General features: G+C 47.0%; 1 protein-coding gene across 2 annotated transcripts in view; it reads left to right on the plus strand.

Annotated features, from left to right (window-relative positions):
- The window catches only part of KIF5B (kinesin family member 5B), an 811,383-nt gene that overhangs the window by 220,151 nt on the left and 567,987 nt on the right, over positions 1-23,245 (plus strand). For both annotated transcript variants that reach the window (XM_069211250.1, XM_069211252.1), the window contains exons 6-7: positions 1,107-1,162; positions 1,253-1,340. In XM_069211250.1, the coding sequence (XP_069067351.1) occupies positions 1,107-1,162; positions 1,253-1,340 (144 nt within the window). The remainder of the gene's footprint in view (positions 1-1,106; positions 1,163-1,252; positions 1,341-23,245) is intronic.

Consider the following 23,245-nt stretch of genomic DNA (forward strand, 5'->3'; position numbering starts at 1 on the left):
ATCGTGACTGATGGGGAGCCTTTATGTTTTTCCTTGCTGTTGAGGAACCTCTTAAATCTGATCTCTGTGCGACCCATTGTGTCATAACTCTCAGTGTCATTTAGCAGGTCCTTCGGTCCTGCACCTTCACAGTAATGGAAGACAGGATGTCTTTGTTATGTTTTTTCCTGCTTTCAATGATTTAAAGCAGAGTGCTATGCAACCCTTTGTGTGTAACTCCACCTGCTAACTAGCTAATCTTGGGTCATAATATATCACCCACACAGGTAACATTTCTACCTGTGTGGCGCATACATTAATGATCAGTGCTCCTGTAAAGTGGTGTTTCTAGCATTGGTGCTCGCCTATAGTGAGCCTGTAGATGGAAATGAATGTGGCAATATAGATAACTAGCGTTCAAATCTTTTTTTCAGTTGGTGGTTTAGTCCCTTTTTTGTTTCTGCCTGGACTTGTACTGAGGTGCTAAGCAATAGACTTAGCTTGGGGTCAAAGCACTCTGCTCAAGGGAATGTGGTGCATAAATGTCCGTAGTGAGCATGCAGGGAAAGTTTAAGAACTGCTTTCCTTCAGCACTGGAGCTGCAGTCTCACTTACAAATACAAATATTCCGATGTTCTGCCTTGGCAGTGTTGTGTTATCTTACTGCTGGTCTAAAGATTGGATTTTGTGTATAATTTTAGTAATTTAACACAACTGTGCTTTGAAACAAGTTACTGCTGAATGAATACAGTTGTGCAAATCCTTACCAGTGTTTGGCTCAGTCACTCCTTGTCTTAATCTTTTAACCGTAGAATTAGTGATAAGAATGCATGTTCAATGTTAAGTTGTCTCTGATTATGTGATAAAGCCGCTAATCTTTTTAAGGAACTTTGCATAAATGCCTTTTTATTAGTATTCCCATATATCTGGGAATAATGTATTACTTTTATATTTGTAAGTTGACTGATTCATCATAGCTGTAAAAAGGCAAGACTTCACACCAGTCAACATCTATAAATCCCAGTAAGAATTCAGCTGTTTAATATTGGAAAAGCCAATTGTTTAAGTAGCCTACTTTGAATCACAGATTTTTCAACTGTAACTCTGGTGACAAATTTATTTTTCAGTCTCAAAGACCAACCTGTCTGTGCACGAAGATAAGAACAGAGTTCCTTATGTAAAGGTGAGAATACATTTTGCATTGTTGGACATTTAAATGTATGCTTACCTGTCGGTTCATTTTTAATAAATATGTATTTTTCTAATTTCAAAGGGTTGTACAGAGCGATTCGTTTGCAGTCCAGAAGAAGTTATGGATACCATTGATGAAGGAAAATCTAACCGACACGTTGCAGTCACAAGTGAGTAGTGAGCATTTTGTTATTGCATTTAATATGTTCATAAAACAATTGGAGTTCAATCTTATGTTCCAACTAATTATTTATCAAGGAATATTAGCAATATCCATTTTTATCTTCTTCACTTATCCACAACCTTGTTCAGATGTCTTAATTTGCTTGCAGTACTACTTCTCCATCAGCAGTATTTTCACTGTATTCATAAAAATCCCACCCCACCCCCATTGGGCCAGGTTCTTGATAGTGAAGAGCGCTTCATAGAGCCTTCCTCAGTCGTTGCAATTGTTGCCATTGTCCCATTACTGACAGTCCGTGGAAAATATAAACCGCTCGGGCCGGCGAGTTCTGGCAATCGATGTATGATGTACTGGTGTCACCACTAAATTTCTCTGAATCAAGCACACTTCATTTGAATCTGCCTCTGAAATAGACAGCAGTGCACTGTCCACCACATCGTCTTGGTCCATGAGATGTAGAATTGTGCCTGGCTCGAATTCAGTTCATGGTAAGGCCACCCTGGGCACAGAGCGCGTAAGGAGAAGTTCTGGCTGCTCTTTACACCACCCCTTAATATCAATGCCTTTTTTTATTTACACTTGATGTATAGACCCAGATCTTTAAGTTATGCAAGGCACAAGGTGAATCTAAGCATGAGTAACTAAATGTTCAATTCTTCTGCAGTCAAAAGGAGTTCTGTTGAATTGGGTGATAATAAGACATTTATTTGACCACCTGAAGACCTCAATGTGTGATCTAATGAAAATACATAAGTATGTTTTGTTATATGCTTTACTTCCCAGCTCTTCTCTGATTTCAGCATATGGGGTGTCCCTGCCACGTTCTGGAATCAGCTTTTTCAGCTGTTACTAATACAGTGTTTTCCACGCTAGCGCAAATGTTTGACTCAGTTTGAAGGAAAGTGTAAGTTTTGCTCAGCACTGATAAAATCTATGAAGGCTACGTCTGTTAAAGGCCGGTGCAGTCATTTCCCTTGCCTTCTTTGTGTGGACGTTATGTTTGTGTGGTAAAACACTGGGTGAGTGATGGGCCCTGTTTGTGCACCAGAGGGCTTGTGTCCAGGGTTGACATGATATCCTGCACATACTCCTCATCAGGATTCTTCCTAAAACCTCTTCTACCTGGTGGACAAGAGGACTTTACTAGCACATTTCTCTTGTTCTCTTGTTAGAGTAGGTTTGCTCCTGCTATATTGAAACAACTGGTCTCTCCCTTCCTCTGCTGCTACTGTCAACCAATGCAACAGTGACTTGTATTTGTATTAGACCTTTCTGACTTGAAATGTGCAGAATCACCTTGACCAATTCAATCTGGTAAGATGCACTTCTCCTTGATTAGAGGGTTTTTTGAAGCTTTTTAAATGGCAGTACTCTTCTCTGCGATTGTTCCTTGTTCTGGCCAGCATTAGTAATTTATGTGAAAACCAAACTTTTTGCTAAAATTCTGGCTAGTAAGCTAATCAAAGTAATCCATACCCTAATCCACAGGGACAAAATTACATCTGCAGATGGCAACGACAAGAATGGGATAAAGAAAGAAATCCATAGCACTGGTGGATTTTGAAAAAAGCTTTTGACTCTGCGACCTTTTTCACCAAGTACTGAAGAAATTGAACTTAGGCCCACTTTTACCCTAATTCTATTTAGAGAACCTTGGGCCCACATAGGATCAATGGAATGTGCTTCTCACCTTTCTCTGTAGAACTGGGAATTAGACAGGGTTGCCTTCTATCTCCCTTTTATTTGCCCTGGTCATTGAGCCACTGGCTAAGTCTATTAGTAGAGGTGCTCAGGTCTGGGAGTTTGAGTGGGGATGAGTGTATGAAGACAGTGTGTTATGATGATAGAGTATCCCTATACGCAGGTAGTATCCTTCTTTACTTCCAGAATCCCAAGAGCTCCATGCCAAGATTAAGGCAGATTCTTAAGATCCACAGTGTTGCCTCTGGATTAAAAGTTAGTTGTGGAACATCCACATCCGTACCAAAACATGCAACCAACTCACTCTAGGAAGCTGACTCTCTGTATACTGCACTAAAATGAAATACACTGTGCAGAGAGTCCAGTGGATCCCCAATTGAAATTGCAGAGGCAAAAGTAGATAGTACTAATGCTCTATTTGTGGTAGGGTGTGCGAGCAGTTAGGCTTATCAGGGGATAGTGCTAAGCATTTGTTGTACTCACAGAGGCAGTAAATGAGACACACATGCAATTAATAAATCCAAGACCAGTGTAGACAAATAACAATTATTTTTATATATGTTTTTAGCCCAAGAACTTTGTAATCAGGTAAGTAGACTTTAAGCATAAATACTTTGCAGTTTTACAAATAGACAATGCAATTTTCAGAGTTCTCTCAATGTTATCCTATAGATGAAAACAATGTTCAGCAAACACAGGGCTAACAACGACTTACAAAGCCAATCTCAGGGAGTGAAGATAAGTATTGAGCACTAATCAGTACCACACCAGCAGGTCACAACAGATGGCACTGGGGAGGCAGTAAGGTGTCTGGTGCCCCATGGTTTTCTTTGGAGGTTTGACCCTGTTACAAACAGGCTGCAAGCTCTGGCTGGGAAGACAGTCGGGGACAACAAACAGGTAGGTAGTAGACTTGGGGTGCTCAAGGACGTAGGTGCACCTTTTTTCCTCTTCTCCTGTACCCACAGGTGACGGATGCAGGGGTGTCTTTAGGCATCTGGTTTTCACGTCCAGGAGCACTCGTGGTCAGTGGGTCCTTTGTGTTGAGGCTGCAAGCGTCGTGGGGGAGTCTGGAAGGGGGTGGACGTCATTGGCATCAGTGACCCACCTCAGCTGAAGTCAGGGGTCACGGGTGCAGTGGTTGCTGTAGCTATCGGATTTTCTCTCTCCACAAGCCTGTGGGAGAAGGGGCCTGCGTGCAGAGGTTGCAGGCGTCTCAGAACAGTCCAAGATGGGTGAGGCCACACTGGACTTGGTCTCTGGGCAGCTGGGGACCAGCGTTGGCACCATATGGTGCAGTGGTCACTTCTGGCATTCGGTTTCTGGGGTCCAGCAGCTGCAGAGTCTTTTCTTTGGAGTTCCTTGTTGCATGGAAAGTCTGGTGTCCATGGGAGACTTGAGTCTTTATTGAAGGCTGGCCGAGTTGGCTTTATGTGCAGAATCCTTCAAGGTCAGTAGGCAGGCTGTAAGGGCTGGGTCCAGGTCTTCTGCTGCTTTTCCACTTTTGCGGGTGCAGCTCTTCTTAGTCCGGGTCTTCTTAAGTTGTCAAAATCTGAGTTCTAGGGTTCAGGGGTGCCGCCTAAGTATTCAATTTAGGGGCATTACAGGGAGTGCCATCCAGTAGCCAATGGGCTGAACACCTTTAGGGTGAATACACCCTTCTTATGACCACTTCTGCTGGGAAGTGGGCATAACCCTAACCCTTGTGGCCTAATTCCTTCCAAACAAGATGGAGGAATTTTAAAAAAGTAGTGTTCACTTCAGCTCATCCACCTTAGGGATGGGACTGTCATGAAGCTGGCCCTCCTCCTATTTTAACTAATTTTCCTGTCTGTGCTGCCACCAAAAGTGAGGTTGGGACCGTGGTGGGGATGTGGATGGGGAAGGGGGGGGGGGTCATCTCCACCATTTGGAGAGAACTGGGTCTCATTACAAAGGCAGCAATGCATTTGAAGCTCCCTGTCCTGGAATGTCTTTCCTGCCTGGGAGAGGAGGTCACACCTCTGCCCAAAGCAGGTCTTTGTCTCAGTCCCTCGAGAGCACTGGCTCTGATTTGGGGGGCCAGAAACGCGTCTGCGGTGCCTGAACTGGTCAGGATCAGTCAGGACACTAGCAGCTGGTAGGTTTTCAGGGGGCACCTCTAAGGTGCCCTTTGTGTGCATTTTTTTATAAATATGTCACTGGGGTCAGTGATGGTTTGGTATTCTGAGATGTTTTATACCACACATTCTAGGATTCAGTGAAACCATCATGTAGCTGGGGAACTTGTAATGACCATTGTCCAGCACATGCATTTAAAATGGCTTCCCTGTGCAGTTACTATGTCTCAGAATCGTCAGAGACATAGCGGGGGCATACCTGCTCATGCATTTATCCCCTCACATGGGCCTTGATGCACCCTGCCTCAGGGGTGACTTACACCTGGCACATGCAGTGATAGGGGACCTGGCACACAGGGTTGTGTGACAGGTGTTGTTTGCAGTTTAGCCTGCACCAACACACTCAATCTGCAATGGCAGCACTTTGTGGGTTTGGTGAGGGGTCCCTTAGAGTGGCACAATTGGTGCTGCAGCCTTCAAAGACCTTCCCTTTGTACCCCAGTCTCTAGATACCAGGGGTGCCATTTACTAGGGACTTGCAGTGGTAGCTAAAGAGTTTTCCAATTGTGCAGAACAACTCTGCAGTTTGGGGGAAAGAGATCTGGCACTTGGGAACGGGTTGGCAGGGGCCCAGTGCACTAACAGTCAAAGCCACATCCAGAAACCAGGCAAAAAGTGAGATTGGGCCTTTGGATGAGTACCAAGGCTTGGGGTCTACAAGCGGCCTGGACACTTCCCTGGAATGGGACATTGCATCTCCGGGGGAGTTTACAGAGGAGGCAGCATCTTTTCATACAGTGATCAGAAAAGCAGCAGAGTTTTTAGACTTGCCTTTGTCTGTGGCGGAGGTGAACACCAACCTGTTGACTGAGGTGTTGCATCCCTCTACGTCCACTGCCGATCCTTTACTGCCCTTCAACGAGGCGTTGACGGAGCCCATTCTAGACCTGTGGAGGAAGCTGGTTACGACTCCAGCGGTGAACAGGGCAGTAGCGAGGAGACATAGGGGCGCACCCAGGGATCCGGGTTTCCTGTCACACCATCCAACTCCTGAAAGCTTGGTAGCCCAGGCATCTTGCTCTGCGAAGTCTTCTCCTGGAACATTCCCTGTGGTCCCAACTGATAGGGAGTCCAAAAGGATGGAGCAAATGCTACCTGTGTGCTGGGCAGGTATGACCACGCCCTTATTGACTCTGCTAAGGAGATGGTCAGAGATCTACCGCAGGATGTACAGAAGCCCTTTGGATCTCTTTTTTCGGATGCGCAGGTGGCTGCGCAGCAGATCATACAGTCTGGCCTGGACATGACGGATTCAGTAGCCAGGGCCATGGGATCATCTGTGGCTACTTGGAGGCACGCCTGGTTGAGGTCCTCTGGGTTTTCCTCGGACGTTCAAACCACCTTGTTGGATCTACCATTCGATGGAGAGAAGTTGTTTGAGGAAAAGGCGGACTCTGCCCTTGAGAGGTTTAAAGACAGTCGGGCTACAGCTAAGTCTTTAGGCTTACAGACTACCAGTGCTACTCCTTATAGACCTTTTCGCAGGTTCAGGGGGTTTGCACGTGGTTCTGCCTTTCGGAGGCCCCAGTACTCGGCCCAGCAACCTGCCAATCCACCCTATCGTTCCCTTAGAGGGTGGGGTAGGGGTAGAGCTAGAGGGCCAGTCCAGCAGCCTTCATCCTCATCCTCTTCCTCTGGTGGACAACAGCAGAGGCAGCCCTAGTTTTCCCCACTTTATTGTTCATACCTCTCCTGTAGGGGGAAGGCTGAGTCTTTTTCTCCGCAAGTGGGAGTCGATAACAACGGACTCTTGGTTGTTGGAAAAAGGATATGCTCTCCCCTTTCAGGAGTCCCCTCCTCCCTTTCCCCCCGTCCCTCATTTTGTTCAGAAGACCATCTTCTGTTGCTGCAACAGGAAGTTCAGGCCATGTTATCAAAGGGCGCAATAGAGTTGGTGCGGGTGCAGGAAAGGGGTCAGGGTTGCTATTCAAATTGATCCCCAAAAAGGACGGTCGTCTACGACCGATCCTGGACTTGAGGATTTTGAATTTGTTCCTCAAACAGGAAAAATTCAAGATGCTGACCCTAGCGCAGGTGCTATAGGCGTTGAACGAAAGAGACTGGATGCTGTCTGTCAACTTGCAGTATGCGTACTTTCATATTCCGATACTCAAGTCGCACAGGAAGTACCTCCGGTTTGTGGTGGGGTCGCACATCTCAGAAGGAAGGGAATAGCAGTATTCTCCTACCTGGACGATTAGTTAATCAAAGCCAAGTCTCCAGAGCTTGTGCTGTCTCATCTGCGGATGACAACCCAGTTGTTGTTCGATCTGGGTTTTTCGATAAAAGTACCCAAATCTCACCTGGAGCCCTCTCAACGCCTCCTGTTCATTGGGGCAGTACTGGACACAACATTGTTTCGGGCCTACCCCCCGTCCTCAGCGGATTCGGGACATTCAGGCGCTGATTCCAATGTTTCAGAATGGAGCGGCTGTTCCAGTCCTCAAAGTCTTACGCCTGCTCTGTCTGTTTGCTTCTTGCATTCTGTTGGTCACTCATGCACGCTGGCATATGAGGGCTCTTCAGTGGTGCCTCCCCAGGCAGTGGTTCCAGCACAAAGGAGATCTCGAGGATTCGATAATGATCTCCAGGGACACTGCAGCGGATCTTCATTGGTGGACGGCAACCTTTCCCAAGGAAGACTGTTTTCGCTACCACCGCCAGTGGCCACAGTGGTATCGGATGCTTCCACTCTAGGGTGGGGAGCTCATCTGGGGGACCTGGAGATCAAAGGTCATTGGTCTCCAGCGGAACAGTTGTTGCACATCAATCTGTTGGAATTGCAGGCAATACGTTTGGCACTCAAGGCCTTCCTCCCTTCCCTTTGCGGTCAGTCAGGTCAGGTCCTGACGGACAACACTACTGCGATGTGGTACATAAACAAGCAGGGAGGGGTAGGGTCGTACCTTCTCTGCAGAGAGGCTCTGCGACTCTGGTCCTGGGCTCAGGACCATCAGATTTGCTTAATAGCAAATCATTTGGCCGGAGTTCTGAATGTACGTGCGGAAGGTCTCATTCGTCACTACTCATTAGATCACGAGTGGCGTCTCCATCCGGACCTGGTCCTCTACATCTTCGGGATGTGGGGTTTGCCTCAGGTTGATCTATTCGCCACTCGGGAGAACGCGCACTGTCCGTTGTTCTGCAGCCTCCAGTATCCGATGCAAGGAGCGTTGGGGGACGCGTTTAAGATGTCCTGGAGCGGACAGTTGCTTTACGCGTTTCCCCGCCATACCCTTGATTCCTCGGGTTCTGAGGAAGGTTCGCCAAGACCAGGCCCAAGTCATCTTGGTGGCTCCGGACTGGCCGAGAAGGGTATGGTACACAGACCTTCTTCAACTCTCTCAGTGCCCTCATCTCTGTCTCCCACTCAGGGCAGACCTCCACTCAGTCGCAGGGGCAGGTTCTACACCCCCACCTCCAGAGCCTGCACCTTCATGCCTGGAGATTGAACGGGGCAACCTGAGTTCCTTTTCTCTCCCACCGGATGTAGTGGATGGTATTCTATCGTCCAGGCGACACTCCACTAAATCCTTTTATGCCGGTAGGTGGGCAAAATTTGTGGTTTGGTGCGGAAAGAATCAAGAAGATCCCTTAAAGGCCCACCTTTCAAATGTTCTTTTGTTTGCTCTTGATTTAGCAAAGAAAGGCTGCGCGGTAGCTACAGTTAAGGGCTATTTAGCGGCTCTGTCGGCTTTTCTTTGCCTTCCGGACCAGCCTTCTCTATTCAAATCTCCAATTGTAAATAGGTTCATTAAGGGCTTAGTTAATAAGTTTCCTCCCACACCCTTCCACATGCCTCAGTGGGATTTAAATCTGGTTTTGACATTCCTGATGGGTTCGCCTTTCGAACCCATGCATTCATGCCCATTAGGATATTTAGTCCTTAAGACTGTTTTCTTGATTGCAATCACCTCTGCTAGAAGGGTTGGGGAGCTTCAAGCCCTTTCCATTAAACCTCCCTTTACCATGTTTTTCCCTGATAAAGTGGTGCTGAAAACCAGGGCAGCTTTCCTGCCAAAAGTTGTCACTCCTTTTCATATGGGACAGACTATTACCCTTCCCTCTTTCTACCCTCCTCCACACCCCTCTAAAGATGAAGAGAGACTCCATTGGTTGGACCCTAAAAGGGCTCTTAGTTTCTACTTGGAGGGAACAAAAGACTTTCGTCTGGATGATCAGCTGTTCGTGGGGTATGTTGGACAGCGGAAGGGCAGAGCGGTCCAGAATGGAACGATCTCCAGGTGGGTCATCCTTTGTATAAAAGTTTGTTACTCTCTGGCGAAGAAAGTTCCTCCTGAAGGTATCAGGGCCCATTCTACTAGGGCGAAGTCTGCTTCTTCGGCCCTAGCGAGAGGAATTCCATTAGTGGACATTTGTAAAGCGCCAACTTGGGCGTCCCTCCATACCTTCGTAAAACATTGTTTGGACTCTGAGGTGAGGAGGGACAGCCACTTTGCCGCTCGGTACTGCAGGATTTCTTGGTGTAATCATGCGGGCACCCACCACTGAGTGCGGTACTGCTTTGGGACTCTATTCATAAGGTGAGGAATCCACAGGTAGTTGTATCCATCAGAATCTCGGAAAAAAACGTCGGTATTGTTTGCGTTCGGTATCGGGTTAGTTAGAACAAATCAACACCGAATTTTGAAGAGCTCCGGTGGCCCTTTGGGGTTTTTCGATCCCCCGTCGGGGCCTGGTCGGCCCGGCCACGTGCGACTTCAAGGCTCATGGAACAGACCCCATTCCGCTTCTGCCCAAAATGCCATCACAAGTATCCGTATACGGATCACCATCTGGTCTGTAACTTGTGCTTGTCCCCCGAGCACAAGGAGGATACTTGTGAAGCCTGTCGAGCGTTTCGGTCGAGGAAGACGCTGAGAGACCGAAGAGCCAGGAGACTACAAATGGCGTCCACGCCGACAGGTCAAGATCGTTTCGAGGAGGAAGAAGAAGCTTTCTCCATCCGCGAGTCGGATTCGGAAGAACTCGACGCCGAAGAAACAACCAAAACCGTGAGTAAGATGTTGAAAACAAGACTCACGAGAAGTCTACAAAAGCCCAGGGGACGCCACCGCCAACAGGCCATGGCTTAACCCGAAAAATAGGTGACCCATCCAAGGCACCGAAAAAGGGCATGCTGGTGTCGAAGTCATCCGACTCCGGTCGAGATACCGCCAGACAGCAACCTCGGAGCCGAGACAGCGGCTCCGAGAAACTTCGGCACAGAGACAGCGGCACCGAAGAATTTCGGCACCGAGACACCACGCCGAAAACAAAGAAGGTTTCTTCGGAGCCTAAAAAGACTTCCGAAAAGGTTTCAGTTCCGAAACAGCCAGCCTCGGAGCCGAAAACTAGTTCCTATACAGAGGAACAAGGATTAACCTCCCAATTACATAGATTTGGAGAGGAGCTTCAAGCTGTAGAGCCTGACTACACACAAAGAAGGCTTCATATTCATGAGGACACAGGGAAGATAATCACTCTTCCCCCAATCAAAATAAAAAGGAAACTTGCCTTTCAACAAAAGGACAAGCAACCACAGGCAAAGGTGGCAAGGAAAACAACCCCACCACCGTCTCCACCACCATCAATACATGCATCACCAGCAACAACTCCACCACTGATGCACTCACCAGCTCATACCACAATGAGTCAGGATGATCCCGATGCATGGGACCTCTACGATGCTCCAGTGTCTGAAAATAGCCCAGACTCTTATCCTACAAAACCGTCACCACCTGAGGACAGTACATCCTATACACAGGTGGTCGCAAGGGCAGCCGAGTTTCACAATGTCTCCTTACATTCGGAACCAATTGAGGATGACTTTCTCTTTAACACCCTATCCTCCACCCATAGCCAGTATCAATGCCTTCCCATGCTCCCAGGAATGCTAAGACATTCAAAACAAATTTTTCAGGATCCAGTTAAAGGCAGAGCCATAACTCCAAGGGTGGAGAAAAAATATAAGCCACCGCCCACAGATCCAATATATATTACAACACAACTAACACCAGACTGAGTAGTTGTGGGGGTAGCTCGTAAGAGAGCCAACTCTCATACCTCAGGCGACGCACCACCTCCAGACAAGGAGAGCCGCAAATTTGATGCTGCGGGAAAAAGGGTTGCAGCACAAGCAGCAAATCAGTGGCGTATTGCCAATTCACAAGCACTTTTGGCAAGATACGACAGGGCTCATTGGGATGAAATGCAACATTTCATTGAACACTTACCCAAGGAGTTCCAAAAAAGAGCGCAACAGGTGGTGGAAGAGGGACAAAGTATCTCAAATAATCAGATACGGTCTTCCATGGATGCAGCAGATACAGCTGCAAGGACAATAAACACTGCAGTCACAATACGAAGACACGCATAGCTGCGCACTTCTGGGTTCAAACCGGAAATCCAGCAGGCTGTGCTCAATATGCCGTTTAATGAACAGCAATTGTTTGGGCCGGAGGTAGACACTGCCATCGAAAAACTCAAAAAGGACACCGATACAGCCAAAGCCATGGGCGCACACTACTCCCCGCAGAGCAGAGGCACATTTCGGAAAACACCTTTTAGGGGAGGGTTTCGAGGTCAACCCACAGAAACCACAACCTCACAAACAAGACCTACCTACCAGGGTCAATATCAGAGGGGAGGTTTTCGGGGGCAATTTAGAGGGGGCCAATTCCCATAAAATAGAGGAAAATTCCAAGGCCCCAAAACCCCTCAAAATAAGCAGTGACTCACAAGTCACACAACCCCATCACATAACACCTGTGGGGGGAAGACTAAGCCAATTTTACAAACTTTGGGAGGAAATAACAACAGACACTTGGGTCTTAGCAATTATCCAGCATGGTTATTGCATAGAATTTCGCCAATTCCCTCCAAACGTCCCACCGAAAACACACAATATGTCAAAACAACATATAGATCTTCTAGGACTAGAAGTTCAAGCATTGCTACAAAAGGACGCAATAGAATTAGTACCAATTCAACAAAAAAACACAGGAGTTTACTCACTGTACTTTCTAATACCCAAAAAGGACAAAACTCTGAGACCAATACTAGATCTCAGAACACTAAATACCTACATAAAATCAGACCACTTTCACATGGTCACATTACAAGACGCAATCCCACTGCTCAAACAGCAAGACTACATGACAACATTAGATCTAAAAGATGCGTATTTCCATATACCAATACATCCTTCACACAGGAAATACCTAAGGTTCGTATTTCAAGGAATACATTACCAATTCAAAGTGTTGCATTTTGGAATAACAACTGCGCCAAGAGTTTTTACAAAATGCCTGGCAGTAGTAGCTGCACATATCAGAAGGCAGCAAATACATGTGTTCCTGTACTTAGACGACTGGTTAATCAAAACCAACACGCTAAAACAGTGTTCACAGCACACAAAATATGTCATACAAACCCTTCACAGGCTAGGTTTCTCCATCAACTACGCGAAGTCACACCTTTTGCCGTGTCAAACGCAGCAATACTTAGGAGCGACAATCAACACAACAAAAGGGATTGCCACTCCAAGTCCACAACGGGTTCAAACATTTCACAAAGTAATACAGGCCATGTATCCAACACAAAAGATACAAGTCAGAATGGTAATGAAACTACTAGGCATGATGTCTTCATGCATAGCCATTGTCCCAAACGTAAGATTGCACATGCGACCCTTACAACAGTGCCTAGCATCACAATGGTCACAAGCACAGGGTCAACTTCTAGATCTGGTGTTGATAGACCGCCAAACATACATCTCGCTTCTATGTTGGAACAGTACAAATTTAAACCGAGGGTGGCCTTTCCAAGACCCAGTGCCACAATACGTCATAACAACAGATGCTTCCATGACAGGGTGGGGAGCACACCTCAATCAACACAGCATCCAAGGACAATGGGACATACATCAGAGACAGTTTCACATAAATCACTTGGAAATGTTAGCAGTATTTCTAGCGCTGAAAGCATTTCAACCCATAATAACCCAAAAATACATTCTTGTCAAAACAGACAACATGACAACAATGTATTATCTAAACAAACAAGGAGGGACACACTCAACACAGTTGTGCCTCCTAACACAGAAAATATGGCATTGGGCGATTCACAACCACATTCGCCTAATAGCACAATTTATTCCAGGGATTCAGAACCAGTTGGCAGACAATCTCTCTCGAGATCACCAACAAACCCACGAATGGGAAATTCACCCCCAAATACTAAACAATTACTTTCAAATTTGGGGAACGCCTCAAATAGATCTATTTGCAACAAAGGAAAACTCAAAATGCCAAAACTTCGCATCCAGGTACCCACAAGATCAATCCCAAGGCAATGCTCTATGGATGAACTGGTCAGGGATCTTTGCATACGCTTTTCCCCCTCTCCCTCTCATTCCATATGTAGTAAACAGGTTGAGTCAAAACAAACTCAAACTCATACTAATAGCACCAACATGGGCGAGGCAACCTTGGTACACGACACTACTAGACCTGTCAGTAGTACCTCATGTCAAACTACCCAACAAACCAGATCTGTTAACACAACACAAACAACAGATCAGACATCCAAATCCAGCATCTTTGAATCTAGCAATTTGGCTCCTGAAATCCTAGAATTCGGACACTTGCACCTCACACAAGAATGTATGGAAGTCATAAAACAAGCTAGGAAACCTACCACTAGACACTGCTACGCAAACAAGTGGAAAAGATTTGTGTATTACTGCCAGAATAATCAAATTCAGCCATTACACACATCTCCAAAGGATATAGTAGGATATTTACTACATTTGCAAAAATCTAATCTAGCTTTCTCTTCCATAAAAATACATCTCACTGCAATATCAGCTTACCTACAAATTACTCATTCAACTTCACTATTTAGAATACCAGTCATTAAAGCGTTTATGGAAGGCTTAAAAAGAATCATACCACCAAGAACACCACCTGTTCCTTCATGGAACCTCAACATTGTCTTAACAAGACTCATGGGTCCACCTTTCGAGCCCATGCATTCTTGTGAAAAGCAATACTTAACGTGGAAAGTTGCATTTTTGATTGCCATCACATCTCTAAGAAGAGTGAGCGAGATTCAAGCATTTACCATACAAGAACCATTTATTCAGATACATAAAAATAAAGTAGTTCTAAGAACAAATACTAAATTTTTACCAAAGGTTATCTCACCGTTCCACTTAAATCAAACAGTAGAATTACCAGTGTTCTTCCCACAACCAGATTCTGTAGCTGAAAGAGCACTACATACATTAGACATCAAAAGAGCACTAATGTACTACATTGACAGAACGAAACTAATTAGAAAAACAAAACAACTATTTATTGCCTTTCAAAAACCTCATACAGGAAATCCAATTTCAAAACAAGGCATTGCTAGGTGGATAGTTAAGTGTATTCAAACCTGCTATCTTAAAGCAAAGAGAGAGCTACCTATTACACCAAAGGCACACTCAACCAGAAAGAAAGGGGCTACCATGGCCTTTCTAGGAAATATTCCAATGAACGAAATATGTAAGGCAGCAACATGGTCTATGCCTCATACATTTACCAAGCACTACTGTGTAGATGTGTTAACTGCACAACAAGCCACAGTAGGTCAGGCTGTACTAAGAACATTATTTCAAACTACTTCAACTCCTACAGGCTGAACCACCGCTTTTGGGGAGATAACTGCTTACTAGTCTATGCACAGCATGTGTATCTGCAGCTACACATGCCACCGAACGGAAAATGTCACTTACCCAGTGTACATCTGTTCGTGGCATTAGTCGCTGCAGATTCACATGCGCCCACCCGCCTCCCCGGGAGCCTGTAGCCGTTTAGAAGTAGATCTTCAACATTTGTACATTTGTAAATATATTACTTTAACCTTTATTATGTACATACGTATTCATTCCATTGCATGGGCACTATTACTAACATACTCAACTCCTACCTCACCCTCTGCGGGGAAAACAATCTAAGATGGAGTCGACGCCCATGCGCAATGGAATCGAAGTGGGAGGAGTCCCTCGGTCTCGTGACTCGAAAAGACTTCTTCGAAGAAAAACAACTTGTAACACTCTGAGCCCAACACCAGACGGCGGACTGTGCACAGCATGTGAATCTGCAGCGACTCATGCCACGAACAGATGTACACTGGGTAAGTGACATTTTCCATATATGTGTATAATTTGATATTTATATTTCATGTGAATATATGCAATTATGGGAAGTGTTCTTGAGTATATGTATTTAAAAAAAAAATTATGGGTCGGTTCTCACCTGTTCGCCTCAAAGGCACGTTAAAAAAAAATGGGGTGAAACTGACGTCAGCACGCTGACGAGGACCTCTTATTGGCACAATGACGTCAGACGGAGTCACGTGGAGACGTGCCATTATGATGTCCTCGTCGGCGTGGACAGCTAGGAAGAAGACTTTCCGTCGGATGCTGGCCCACACGAATTCATAAGGTGAGGAATCCACAGGTAGCTATTGTATCCACCAGAAAAAGCGTTACCGAAGGTAAGTAATTTGTTCTGTACTACATGTCAGGCACCCCTAAGGTAGGCCGTAGGTAGCCCCAGGGGCAGGGTGCAGTGTATGTTTAAGGTAGGACATGTACTAGTGGGTTTTATATGTCCTAACAGTGAAATAATGCCAAATTCGGTTTTCACTGTGCAAGGCCTATCCCTCTCATAGGTTAACATGGGGGCTGCCTTTAAATATCCTTAAAGTGCAGATTCCCTTTGAGAGCAGATATACATGTAGAGTTTAGAGTCTCTGAACTCACAATTTAAAAATACATCTTTTAGTGAAGTTGGCTTTTATATTGTCTGTTTGAAAATTCCACTTTTAGAATGTAGGCATTGTCTTGCTTAAACCATTCAGTGACTCTGCTTGTTTGTGGATTGTCTGTCTGGGTCAGTTTGACAGTTGGGCTGTGTAGGAAGTTGGCTCTGTATGTACTATTTTTAAGTAAGAAATAGCATTCACAGAGTCCAAGGGTTCCCCTTAGAGGTAAGTTAGTGGCAAAAAGGGATACTTCTAATGCTCTATTTTGTGGTAGTGTGGTCGAGCAGTAGGCTTATCAGAGGGTAGTGTTAAGCATTTGTTGTACACACATAAATGAGGAACACACACTCAAAGACAATTCCAGGCCAATAGGTTTTTTGTATAGAAAAATATATTTTCTTAGTTTATTTTAAGAACCACAGGTTCAAGATTTACAAGTAATACTTCAAATGAAAGGTATTTCACTTAGGTAACTTAGGAACTTTGAATCAGCAAAATAGCTTGTACAGTTTTCACAAAAATGGCAATAAGCTATTTTAAAACTAGACAGTGCAATTTTCAACAGTTCCTGGGGAAGGTAAGTGTTTGTTAGTTTTGCAAGTAAGTAAACCACCTACAGGGTTCAAAGTTGGGTCCAAGGTAGCCCACCGTTGGGGGTTCAGGGCAACCCCAAAGTTACCACACCAGCAGCTCAGGGCCAGTCAGGTGCAGAGGTCAAAGTGGTGCCCAAAACACATAGGCTTCAATGGAGAAGGGGGTGCCCCGGTTCCAGTCTGCCAGCAGGTAGGTACCCGCGTCTTCGGAGGGCAGACCAGGGGGGTTTTGTAGGGCACCAGGGGGGACACAAGTCAGCACAAAAAGTACACCCTCAGCGGCACGGGGCAGCCGGGTGCAGAGTGCAAACAGGTGTTGGGTTTGCAATGGAGTTCAGTGGGAGACCCAGGGGTCTCTTAAGCGAAGCAGGCAGGCAAGGGGGGGAGGGGGGGGGCTCCTCGGGGTAGTCACCACCTGGGCAAGGGAGAGGGCCACCTGTGGGTCACTTGTGCACTGGAGGTCGGATCCTTCAGGTTCTGGGGGCTGCGGGTGCAGGGTCTTTACCAGGCGTCAGGTTCTTAGAAGCAGGCAGTCGCGGTCAGGGGGAGCCTCTGGATTCCCTCTGCAGGCGTCGCTGAGGGGGCTCAGGGGGGGTCAACTCTGGCTGCTCATAGGGTCGCCGTCACCGGGGAGACCTCCCTGTAGTGTTGTTTCTCTGCAGGTCGAGTCGGGGGTGTCGGGTGCAGAGTGCAAAGTCCCACGCTTCTGGCGGGAAACGTGTTTTCTTTAAAAGTTGCTTCTTTGTTGCAAAGATGTTTCTTCTTTGGAGCAGAGCGCTGTCCTCTGGAGTTCTTGGTGCTTTTAGATGCAGGGTAGTCCTCTGAGGCTTCAGAGGTCGCTGGACCCTGTGGAGCGCGTCGCTGTTGCAGTTTTTCTTGAAGTGGGGAGACAGGCCGAGCTGGGGCCAAAGCAGTTGGTGTCTCCGTCTTCTTTGCAGGGCCTTCAGGTCAGCAGTCCTTCTTCGTCTTAGTTTGCAGGAATCTAGTTTCCTAGGTTCTGGGAGCCCCTAATTACTGAATTTAGGGGTGTGTTTAGCTCTGGGAGGGCAGTAGCCAATGGCTACTGTCCTTGAGGGTGGCTACACCCTTTTTCTGCCTCCTCCCTGAAGGGAGGGGGGCACATCCCTATTCCTATTGGGGGAATCCTCCAAAATAAAGATGAATGATTTCTAAAGGCTGGGGTCACCTCAGCTCAGAACACCTTGGGGGCTGTGTCCAGGGGGCGGGCATCTCCACTAGCTGGAGTGCCCTGGGGCATTGTAACACGAAGCCTGAGCCTTTGAGGCTCACTGCTAGGTGTTACAGTTCCTGTAGGGGGGAGGTGTGAAGCACCTCCCCCCAGAGCAGGCTTTTGTTTTTGTCCTCGGAGAGCGCAAAGGCCCTCACCACATGGGGTCAGAAACACGTCTCTCAGCAGCGGGCTGGCACAGACCAGTCAGTCCTGCACTGAACAATTGGGTAAAGTACAGGGGGCATCTCTAAGATGCCCTCTGTGTGCATGTTTTTAATAAATCCAACACTGAAATCAGTGTGGGTTTATTATTCTGAGAAGTTTGATACCAAACTTCCCAGTATTCAGTGTAGCCATTATGGAGCTGTGGAGTTCGTTTTTGACAAACTCCCAGACCATATACTTAATATGGCTACACTGTACTTACAATGTCTAAGAGTAGGGGCATATTGCTCATGCAGCTATGCCCTCACCTGTGGTATAATGCACCCTGCCTTAGGGCTGTAAGGCCTGCTAGAGGGGTGACTTACCTATGCCACAGGCAGTATTTTGTGGGTATGGCATCCTGAGGGGGATGCCATGTCGACTTTGCCTTTTTCTCCCCACCAACACACACAATCTACAATGGCAGTGTGCATGTGTTAGGTGAGGGGTCCCTTAGGGTGGCACAACATATGCTGCAGCCCTTAGGGACCTTCCCTGGTCACAGGGCCCATGGTACCACTGGTATCTTTTACAAGGGACTTATCTGTGTACCAGGGGTGTGCCAATTGTGGAAACAATGGTACATTTTAGGTAAAAGAACACTGGTGCTAGGGGCCTGGTTAGCAGGCTCCCAGCACACTTCTCAGTCAAGTCAGCATCAGTATCTGGCAAAACGTGGGGGGTAATTACGAAAGGGAGCCATTTCCTTACAGGCTGTTTTGCACCTCTCTAGACAGTGACACAAAGGGGGTGGGGGTGTAGCCTGCATATCCTGATGAGCCATCTGAGCTAGAGGGGGAGGGAGGAGTGGTCGCTCACACCTGAAAGGACTGTGCCTGCCCTCAAACAATGCAATCTCCGGTTCCCTAGTGTGCGTCTGGGGACTGGCGTGGACAAGGAAGGATCTTGCAAACACTTGATACTTTGCTTTGAAGTTTGCCAACTTCAAAGGCAGATCAGGGTATAAGAAGATGACCCAAAACCCCAGCCTTCTAGAATCTTTCTGGAATCAAGAGGAACCTCTGCCCAGGAGAAGAGCTGAAGGAGGAGTACTGTTCCTTTGCTGTGTTGCTTTGCTGGACTGGCCTGCAGTTGCTGCTTCTGCTTGAAAATAGTGCAAAGGGTGAACTTTGCTGTGTGTGTCGCTTGAGAAAGTTCTCCAAGGGCTTGGAGTAGAGCTGGTCTCCTGTTTGGAAGTCTCAGGGACACCAAAGACTTCGATTTCCTCAACCTGCAGCACTGGGAACTGTGTGTTTTGTGCTGTTCAAGAGGAGAAACCACTGCGATGCTGCCAACGAAGCCACTGGCCGCACCGTGACCTGCCGCCGCTGCACAGAACTGCAGTGCCCCGCTTCGCACCGCGATCCTGGTCTCACTGACGCCTGCATCAGACGACTTCACTGAGCCTCTGCTCGCACTGCGACCTGTGGGCCCCGCACTCCGGCATCGCCTGCTCACACCGCAGCCTGGGCCTCCCCGACGACGACGCTCCTGCTGACACCGGCACCGCTGCCTGCACCATGGCCTGTGGACACCGCGCGTGAGGAGCACAAAGCACCGTCCCGCATCACAGCCCCGGTCCACCGACTCCAACACCATTGACTCCGGTGTCGTCACCAGGCAACCATGCCTGCACCGTGGCCTGTGGACACCGCTCGTGAGGGTCACGAAGCACCGCCTCATCACGCACCGCTGGCTTGGGCCTACCGACTACAGCACATCCGCAACAACGCCGCCCCTGCCTGCACCGTGACCTGTGGGCATCGCACGTTGAACCACCCCGCTTCACATCGCAGCCCTGGTCTCACTGATGCCGCTAGACGCTGTCACCGAGCCACTGCCTGCATCATGTCCTTCGCACCACAGCACTGACGCCATCAATGCCGGTGCACCTTACTTCATCAGCCTGGAGTTCAATCTGCAAGGCGTGTGACTTCAAGGGCCCGATGACTCCTGCACTGACGCTGGAACTGACACCGCAATGCCAATCTATAGAGCTTACCACGAGGATCATGGCCCCTACAAATCCAAGGTACTGTTTGCGGGTCTTCCCGACATCGTAGCTGGCCCCCGACACCACAGCCGGCCAGAACTGTTGGTTTTGTTGCTCACAATGCCGTGATAGCCCCAGTTGGCGCTTTTGACTTCAAGGAACTGTATTTTAGAGAAAATATTGCAGAATTCATATTTTTATTACTGTATGTTAGATTTTTATTGTCTTTTTCTTGTTTTACACAGATAAATATATGGATTTTTTTCTAAAACTAGTGTGGTGTCCTTTTGTAGTGTTTTCACTTTTTACTGTGTGTTATGTGCAAATGCTTTACACATTGCTTCTGAGATAAGCCTGACTGCTCGTGCCAAGCTACCAAGGCCAGTGAGCAGGGGTTATCTGAGCGTATATCTCCCTTATCCTGACTAGAGTGAGGGTCGCTACTCGGGCCGGGTTCAAACTGACTGCCAACTAGAGACCCCATTTCTAAGCCAGGGTTGATAAGAATTCCCTATACTGTTTTCCCAATAGATCCTGTGGGATCCACTGACATCCCTGCCTCTTCTGCAGCAGCTTGCTGTCTGAGGCCTTTAAGAGAGGGACGCTAACTCAATTTCTCCCTGGAGGGCCCTCCTGAACTCCAGAGCTCCGCTGTGTCAGGTCCAAGCGCCTCTGGTGTAGGTTTCTCACGAGGGGCAAGATTGTTTCCCTGAGGAGACTGATCCTCACATGAATCTTTGGGATAGGGTAATTTTTTTTCCCTTCCTACCTCTCTTCTTGGGAGCTAGCTGGGTCAAAGTTTCATGCTCCAGTGCTCTTGTTTCTCCCTGTTTTTGGCCTGTGCTCTTGTAGTCACAAAGACATTTCCAGGAATGCCCAGAATTGCTACATGGGCCTGTAACTCCATTTCAGCCCAGGCTGAATTGTCCAAATCATTGCCCCTAAGACACTCCACAGGAATAGAAGAGGACAGTACAACATGTGACCAAGTAGGCCTTTCTCAGATGACACCATTTTTTACAGTCACCATGGCGACACGTACACCTGTGTCCCTGTAAGCATCTTCCTCAGTACTATGTATAAGGGGGTGCTTTCTGTATTCCTCATATTAGGAGACCAGGCAGTCACAGTGGCAAGGTCAGTGCCACCCTCTGATTTTAGGGCAGTGTCAGTGGTCAGAGTCCACTGCAGTACCCAAAGTGAACCCAGCTACACCCTTGTTGAATTAATACTACAAGTGATAATGCTAGGGGCACTGGGTGAGTGGTAGAAGTACTATACTTGGTGCCTTTCTTAGGACAGTTGCTATCACCTGTCCTATGGCCTCTTTCCTTACAGAAAAAGCACCAAGGTTTCTTTTTGGAAGAGGACTTGGAACCACCCTAGGAGAATTGTGTGGACCTGATGAAGGCCCTTTCTTCTTATCTTGAGATTTTTTCCCCCTCCTGCTGGGATTTAGAAACATTATTTTTCTTTTGGTTGCCCCTACCGTGAGATTTCTTACCCACCCTGGTGCAATCACACTTGTCTGCCTTCTCAGTTCTTGGGGAGAGGTCAGATCAGAGTCCACCAGGTATTGGTGCAGTTTGTCAGACACACCTTAAGGTTGTGCTCACTCATGATGAGATTGTACAGCCTTTCATAATCATGCACATTATTACCATGTAACGAGCCTTCCAGAGCCTTAACTGCACAGTCAATAAAGTCTACCCAGTCTTGAGAGGACTCCTCCTGAGTTTCCCTGAACTTAATCTTATACTCCTCAGTTGTGAGGCCAAACCCATCAATCCGGGCCCCTTTCAAGACTTGGTATTTGTCTGCATCCTCTTCTCTTACTGCTAACAGTGTGTCTCTACCTTTGTCTGCAAAGGAGTGCCACAGGATAGTTGCCCACTGCCTCTGAGGGACCTTCTGGACTTTACAGGTCCTCTCTAAAGCAGTAATCCACTTAGGGATATCATCCCCATACTTGTAGGGAGGGACTATACTGCTGAGATTCCTGGAGTCAAAGGTATCTTCTCTGACCCTGGACTTCCTGTTGCTGCCACCATGGGGTTCGAACCCCAAATTCTTTCTTTCTCTCTCCATCTCTAGGGCCTCTCACTCAAGAGCTACCTGCTGCTTTTTCAACTTGAGTTTTGCTTTCTCAAGTCTCAGCAAACTGAACCCCCTATCTAAGGATTCCTCTTCTGAGCTAGAGTTTGATGGGCCCAGCAGTAGATGATGAGGCTTGGCAAGATAAGGAGGATCTACTCCTCCTGGAAACCATGGGATACAAAGTGAGCCTACTACTGCAACCCCCTCTTGTACTACCAGCACTGCTCACTGCAGGTTCAGAGTTCTCTCTAGAATCTCATATATCTGTTGATTGTGGCCATAGGAAGGATCTGGTACCTCCTTTTCCAGCACCAATTGTTCACCCTCCTCATCTAACTCACTCTCCCTTTCGGGGTTCTGGATGTTCCCCGGATGTCATCGTGGATGAGTATCTCTAAGAGTGTAGACTTGGTAGGGTTACTACTTGTCTTTTATTTGCTAGCTGTACATAGGATCCTAAGATCCTGGAACTTAAGAGCCCCATACCCAGACTTCTGAGTCCGGTCAGCTCCCTCAACTAAAGACATGGTGTAAAAGTAGTGTATGTAGTGTACCTACCTACTCTAAAGTTCTAAACTTTTGGAATGTTTGGAGAAAGGGCTATGCTAGACCCCTGACTACCCAAGCAAACTGTTTAGAAGTCCCTGAAGTCACAGTTGCAGCATGTACCCAACAGTCAGAAGTTATCTTTCTTATGGAAAGTCCCTGATGATCAAGTGGTAAAGCAGTGCAAGTATTGTACCCCACCACTGCACCACCAGTTTAGGAGGCTGGCTCAGTTTATGGTGTACACCTATGGTGTAGCACCCTGTCCTGAGTCCAGGCAACCATTAGTGATAGTGTTTTGGTGCCTAGATAGCCAAAGCTGTCTAGGATTAGCTGTGAAAGCAGCTCAGACTTAATTTGGAGGAGTGTAAAGCACTTACAATACCACAGTAGTCAGTCAGCAACTATCACACAAGAAAAAACCACACTAAGTGTTGCAAATGTATTCTTTATTACAACAGTAAGAATATACTAAAGTTGGTACATCTCCACTTGGAGATATCTACACAAAAATATACACTTAGGAACACGCAGAAAAAGCATAGAAATAAA

The sequence above is a fragment of the Pleurodeles waltl genome, chromosome 10 (assembly GCF_031143425.1).
Source record: "Pleurodeles waltl isolate 20211129_DDA chromosome 10, aPleWal1.hap1.20221129, whole genome shotgun sequence".
In the NCBI taxonomy this organism is placed as follows: Eukaryota; Metazoa; Chordata; class Amphibia; order Caudata; family Salamandridae; genus Pleurodeles; species Pleurodeles waltl.